This window comes from Aegilops tauschii, chromosome 2 (assembly GCF_002575655.3).
Source record: "Aegilops tauschii subsp. strangulata cultivar AL8/78 chromosome 2, Aet v6.0, whole genome shotgun sequence".
Lineage (NCBI taxonomy): Eukaryota > Viridiplantae > Streptophyta > Magnoliopsida > Poales > Poaceae > Aegilops > Aegilops tauschii.
In genome coordinates this window covers 449324057-449331339 of record NC_053036.3, presented here as the reverse complement: position 1 = coordinate 449331339, position 7283 = coordinate 449324057, and the positions used below count along the sequence as shown (strand labels likewise).

Below are 7283 nucleotides of genomic sequence, written 5' to 3'. Positions count from 1 at the left end.
ATCATCACAAGATTACGAGCATGGCAAATCACATACGACGGACTAGGAACATCTAGCACATACACATGTGGACCAAAGGCACATGTCAACGAAGAGAAGTTCAGAGCATGAGTTCACCAGAAACTCCGGTGCAACAACATCTTCAACGATGGTGGTGAAGACAAGTTGATCGTCCGCCATAAAGGAAATAGTGGAAGCAAATAGACATAAGTCAAGGAAAGTAGTAACTTGAGTGAGTAGTCACACCGCAACACTCCCCGAAAACCTTATTGCCCCTTAACTGTGCAGATTCTTTAGGGACACACTTTCGGAGGCATGCTCTCCTGGACGACTGTGCACATAGCTATCCTGGGGTTAATGGAGAAGCAACTCAACACTAGAAACTCGGTCTCTCTCTCTCTGTGTATGTGTGTTTTCTGTTTTCTGTTATATGTTTTGTGTAGCCTCTCTCTCCGCTGTATCCTCTACATAGAGGGACCGCGTGGGAGAGTGAAGAGATGCAACTAACATGTGATGGAAGAACTCTTTGAAAGCAACAAACGTGTCCACGATGAGCTCGAATATTGGCACGTAAACCTAGAGCAAGGCAGTGCCCTATCATGCAATAATTTTGTTCTTCCAGCAAAGGTGCATGACATTAACCCGAACCCGATCTTATCCTCGGTGATTCTTCTCCTCAAATAACAGCACAATACAATAAATACAAACACGCCATCGAGGGCCTATGAGATTTTAAAATTTTAATAACTAGATCGAGCCCCATAAAATCTAACAGGCTGAAGGGAGCAAAGTATAAGAATTGCATGATGCAGGTAATTACCTTACCTTGCAACTGCAATGGCAGATTTGTAAGGGGCGGCAGGAAAAGGCAAAGAAGCACGTCTCTGCTGCGCGTGAGGTGGAATTTTCTGATAAGCACCTTTGACAGAATATACCATGCTTATAAGCCTAACCAAAACATGCGAGCTAACCGACACTTCACAGGAAGGGGAGAGCAGTCAGCCGGGCCACCTGCCAGCAAAGAGGGGAACTCTTTTCACAGAACGAACAAAGGAGAAAGGGGGATGTGGTGCGCGTCGTGCCTGGCGTCCGCCTGCGCGGGCTGCGCCTGCAACCTCTGCTCGTCGGCGGCGGCGTCCGTCACTCGCCGCTCGGCCCGCCTCGCCTACTGCGGCCTTTTCGCGGCCTCCCTCATCCTCTCCTTCCTCCTCCGCCAGTTCGCCGCGCCTCTCCTCCAGCACATCCCATGTATTGTTTCCTTACTTTTCGTTCTTTCAATCGCTGATGAGACCACCCTTGTTGCGATTAGTACCCTGGTATATCTGTGGCACTCGGTAGTTGCAGCACCGGTGCGAGATCGTGCTGAAATTTTGGAGGGTTTGGTTGCTTACTGTGGCATTTTGGTATACCTACGATTTTTTTTTTTGAGAAACGGGATACCTACGAATTAGTGCTCTGATTTATCCATTTTGCGTTCCTCAGCATGCACATGTGTGAACGGTATTATGAAATTAGAGGAAATTTGGGATATCGATGTCTATAAAGTTAGTGATACTGTCCCTGCTTGCAAAATTGCATAAAATTAGAAAGTAAAGTTACTCCTCCTGCAAACTGTGGACCTGTGGTTCCAGTATGGTGATGATATTGCTTTTATAATTATTATTTTGATGAAGAAGGATGAAAGTTGACATGTGAAAGTTGTGTTTGTTAGTTCTTGGTATTCTATTCACTTCTATATAACAAATTCATAACTACTCCCTCCGTCCCAAAATAAGTGTCGCTGATGCAGTACAACTTTAGTACAAAGTTGTACTAAATCGGCGACACTTATTTTGGAACAGAGGGAGTATTAACTAGTGCATGGTGTCTGTCGTTGCCAGATAAAGAAAGAGGTCCACTTATATATGCTTTTAGCGTAAAATCATATCCAAGGTTTTCACTGTCACTTCTGAGCATTTTTCAAAAATAGTCAAACATCATTCTAGTTCATTATTCGTACTCTTGTGTTATGCTTATGTGTGTGCAATGGAAGCTTAAGCGTAACATGACTAAGATTCAGCATGATAATTTGTAGGAATCATGTTTCAGTGTTTTTCCTAATCATAAAGCTTGAGAAAGCTATGTGTCAACATGATGTTTTTTCTTTTGTTTCCAGACAAGGAAACGTGTCCACTTGTAGATGCTTTTATAGAACATTGAAGGAATTCTCAGTGTCTACTTGGACAGGAGAAAGCCAAAAACTGTCATGTTTCTAGTTAATTATTCATTATGCCTGTTTTGTGTTTATCTTTGTGCTGCGGACTCTTAGGCTTAGATGGATAGCTATAAACAAGCCATGCAGCAACGTGTTGAAGAATTATGGTAGTAGAATCATGTAGTAATGGCCCTCTTCACTACAATGTGAAGATCATAGTTGATTTACAAATTTTTAAAGTGTTTACAGATGATTTAGGGAACTTAAGATTGCATAGGATTTGTATTATGTGTATGTAATGCTGGTAAACACCATCTTGCAGTCTTGTATCCACCACCCAGAATTCACGTTTCTACGTGCATATGGTATTCCACCCGTTTTACAGTTATGTACTCCCTCCGACTCCAAAAAGTAGGCATGGTTTGACTGTCTAATTCGTGCTTTGACCATCAATTAGGCAAACCATGCAACCAACCAGTTTGCAGATTTATGTTCATGTAAATTATAAGTTTATGTGATCAGTTGGTAAATCATACCTGTGTAGTATTACACTGAAAAGGTCCAATGTGTGCTGTGTCCGTCCATTAAACGCCCAAGGTCGAAACCATCTTAGATCTGTTCAAAATTCTATGTTCTATTACCGAGCGTAATCCCTTGTATGTTCCAACTTATGTATACCATTGGCAGCCAAAGTTCTTGATGTTTGTTGTTTATTCATTTGCTGGGGTACCCTGAACCTCGTTGTTATGATGCCCTTGTTATGTAGGTGTTTTGGGGCTAAACCTACTGGTGCAGGCCTAGCAGCAGCGTTCGCACCCCATGTGGCAGTTGGCTAGACCAACTAGTCAGTGCTTAATTCTAATAACCGGATTAGTTAGGAAACAATTCAGGAGAGGCCCTGATACTATGTATCAGTTTAGCAATGTATTCTCTAGTCGTCAGGTTAATATTCTACTTCAAATTGTATTCTAGGATGACTGTTTACTACTCCCTCCGTCCCAAAATAAGTGTCTCAACCTTAGTACAACTTTGTACTAAAGTTAGTACAAAGTTGAGACACTTATTTTGGGACGGAGGGAGTATAAAAATAGGGGCAACGTGTACTAGGAAATCATCAAGAAATAAACAGATTAGCCTCCCCTGTAAAACAAAAACAGATTAGTTCCCAAATTCCAAGTTGTTCGGAGCATTGTACAACGGCTGGAAATAGCCCCTCTGTGCGCACAATGTGGAACATCTCTATTTGGCAAGGGAAACGTGTGACGAAGGATCTGTACACTTGGTAAATGGAGTAGTTCACTTGGTGCATAGGAAAGATATGCAGTCACAAACGTGTAAATGGTTACATTGGATATGTATAATGAAGCAAACTATGGTGGGATCCATGGGTTGCTGCATACAAGGGCTACAAGAAGTATAACAGAAAGGGATCATTGAGACATTAGTTTCAAGATCATATAAGCGCACTAATACGTAAGACACGGATTTTGTGGATCTAGAGCATCTTGCCCATCATCTAATTGGAGGGGAACTTAGGCCCTAATTGTGCTTAAATCCATTAGTTGGCCAAATCAATCCTCATAACTGATGTTTCCTTCTGCAGAGTGTTTGTGCTATTTGAATGTCAGCACTCATCAACCTGTTGTAAACCTGTTTATTGAGTAAAATTTTATTGTCTTGTGAATTTGGTATTTGCAGGGATAAATACGTTTGATGATACACCACCAGAAGAATGGTTTCAAATGAATGCTGTTCTTCGTCTCAGCTTGGGCAATTTCTTGTTTTTTGTAATATTTGCTCTCACGATGATTGGTGTCAAAGACCAGAATGATCGGCGAGACGCATGGCACCATGGTGGCTGGATTGCAAAGTTTGCTATCTGGGTCGTTCTTGTTGTTCTTATGTTCTTTGTCCCGAACATTGTAATTAGTATTTATGGTAAGCTGTTTTTTTGCTGTTCATATCATATGTTGTTAAGTTTATTGCATAGCAATCTTGATCATATTTATGCTTTTGCCCCTTTTTTCTGTTGATATGTGTGTTTACCCTTGGTTGGTTGGGGGCGTGCTCTAGAGACCAATAACTAATTTCGACTTAGCAACAATATACTTTGAACTTTAGAGTCTACACATGATGAAGATTCTATCATGGATGATGATTCAGTAATCTTATCAAGCTTTGGCAACTGCAAGTTTCATCCATGAATTGTAAATCTGAGGGTATAAACATATTGTAATTAGAGATTTTGTTTATTACGTAGTTGTTACCATAGACTGGGGATCTTCGTAGGCTGTGGACCACTGAAAATTCTATGGGCTGTAACTGCCCTCTTAATGGCCTTACAGGTGACTCTGGGTGAAATAGGTTAAATTTTCATTTCAGAAACCAGCTCACATATGCTATTGGGATAACTTCGCCTCGGATAGCAAGACTGTAACTCAAATGGTATTTGGTTCTTTAGTCCTCTAACCATGTGACTTCAACCATACAATCAAAGAGTTTTCCTAAAAGTCCATGGGTGTGGGACAAGCTAATGTGCACTTATGTTAACATGCCCTGCATCCTGTAATTCTTGAAGAACTTTCTTATTACACAGGTTTGGAGGAACTAGGGGCATATCATATCACATGCAGATCTCTAAAATTCTTCTTTTCGGTTTGATAATTTGACCACTGACTGAATTTGATAAGACTTCATATAGACAAGACCACATTGAGGACTGCCACCTCTTTTTGTCTGTGTGTGTGTGGTGGGGGGGGGGGGGGGGGGATGCGTATTGCCGAAATCAAAGAGGTTTTGAAGATTGCAACAGCTAATTGAAATTTTGTGGTATATACACAGTATATTTCCAGATCCCTGATGAATTGGTTACATATACCATGTTTCTTGAGGTTCTGGTATTTGTCATTGCAGAGATATTGTCAAAGTTTGGATCTGGCTTGTTCCTTCTGGTACAAGTCGTGATGCTTTTAGACTTCACAAATAATTGGAATGACTCTTGGGTTGAGAAGGATGAGCAAAAGTGGTGAGTACCAGCTAGTATTGCTTGAACCCAAGCTTGTGTTGTTCCTATCACTTATTCTGTCATCTTATGCAATGTTCAGGGAAATAGCTTTGCTGGTGGTGACTGTGATTTGCTATCTCGCCACGTTTGCCTTCTCCGGTGTGCTCTTCATGTGGTTCAATCCCTCTGATCATGATTGTGGTCTCAATGTGTTCTTTATTGTCTTGACAATGATTCTTGCTTTTGCATTTGCAATAATTGCTTTGCACCCCCAGGTGACATACCGTTTTCACCCACTTCAGTATATGTACCTTTCCCTCTGGACATAACATAACCGACTGGTGGAGTTCAGGATGAAAATTAGGGGAGGGTTGTTGATGCATAAATTGGTCCATTTAGGTGTGGCCAGTTTGAAGCTTAATAACTAACATATAAATACTAGTCAATGAAATTGCACAAGTAGTTTAGAAATCATTGTTGCTTGATATTTTCTCGTGGTTTGGAAATCTTCATTGTGTAGTACAAGAAAATGAAACTGAATTTTGTTGTTTCATGTTTATGCCATCGGCATGCATCTAGACATCATTCTTTTGTGTATGTTAGCAAGGCGGACTAAAAAAAGGGGGATGGTAACACCTCTGAAAATGTCTTGTAATTCTCCCATTGAACACAAAATGTGCTTCCTACTGTATGTTTGCTATCCACATTTGACCCAGAGCTAGTGTCACATATTCAGTTTAGTGTTCGTACTTGAAGAAATAACATAATTTCCTGTTCATATGTGATATTGTTTCTTTGTCCAGGTCAATGGGAGCGTTATGCCTGCTTCGGTCATTTCTGTTTACTGTGCATACCTGTGTTACACTAGTCTGTCAAGTGAACCATATGACTATGCGTGCAACGGGCTTCACATGCACTCTAAGCAGGTCTCAATGAGCGCTCTTGTCCTTGGGATGCTCACCACCGTGCTCTCTGTAGTCTACTCTGCCGTTCGCGCTGGATCTTCCACCACTTTCCTTTCGCCGCCGTCGTCTCCTAGATCTGGTAAGAATGTAATACCAGCAGTACGTGAAATACATACTCCCCTCGTGCTTGTCCTACATTTTAAACTCATGCTGATCGACGATGCAATCAGGTGCGAGGAACCCTTTGCTTGCTGACTCCAATGTGGAGGAGGGGAAGGGCAGCAGCGAGGGAAGTGAGCCGCGTCCCGTGAGCTATTCTTACACCTTCTTCCACCTTATATTCGCCCTCGCGAGCATGTACTCGGCCATGCTTCTGACGGGCTGGACGAGCGCCACTTCAGAGAGGTCGGAGCTGATGGATGTCGGATGGACGACCGTCTGGGTGCGCATCTGCACCGAGTGGTCCACCGCAGCGCTGTACATCTGGACCCTTGTTGCTCCGCTGCTCTTTCCTGACCGGGACTTCTCATGAGCATGTTTGTGTACCATTCTGAGCATGTCCGTTGCATTCATACAGAGATTGGTGTGCTTTGAACGAGCTAGCAGAATAGTATCTATGTATATATGTCCAACATGCTTGTTGGCCTGTTGCCCTTAAAAGTGGAGTACCTAGGTTGTAATTGTGAAACCAGTCCAGTAGTAGCTATGCATGTATGTAGGTAATACTTTGAAGTTAGCATTGGTCGCTGACTCAACTGTCATGATGTATGCAATGGGGATATCATCTGAACTAGAAGGGTTAGGCGCGCTTTGCCGCACCATTGTTGTTGGTGGGTTTTATCAAAAAATAATCACCCTGTTTCAAAATATAAGGTGTATTAATTTTTTGAAAAAGTCAAATCTTTTAAATCTGACCAAATTCATAGAGAAATATATCAAAATCCACAATATCAAATCGGTATTTTTGAATTCATTATGAAATGAATTTCCATTTTTTTAATATTGTGGATGTTGATATTTTTTCTCTGAACTTGGTCAAAGTTAAAGAAATATGGTTTTCTACAAAAGTAATACCTCTTATATTTTGGAACTGATGGAATATTTAGTTTGCCGGGTGGGGAGATGATAGAGTGTGTTTTATTTTTATTTATAATATAGTGATTTGGTGGGTCTTTCGTGG

The 7283-nt window shown here is 41.5% G+C and overlaps 1 protein-coding gene across 1 annotated transcript; it reads left to right on the top strand.

Moving 5' to 3' along the window:
• Positions 1 to 934: 934 nt before the first annotated feature.
• Positions 935 to 6899, top strand: LOC109736950 (uncharacterized). The gene is made up of 6 exons (XM_020296166.4): positions 935 to 1248; positions 3893 to 4132; positions 5108 to 5219; positions 5299 to 5473; positions 6002 to 6242; positions 6334 to 6899. The coding sequence occupies exons 1-6, from the start codon at positions 960 to 962 to the stop codon at positions 6633 to 6635; spliced, it is 1359 nt and encodes a 452-aa protein (XP_020151755.2). The 5' UTR covers positions 935 to 959; the 3' UTR covers positions 6636 to 6899.
• Positions 6900 to 7283: the final 384 nt, after the last annotated feature.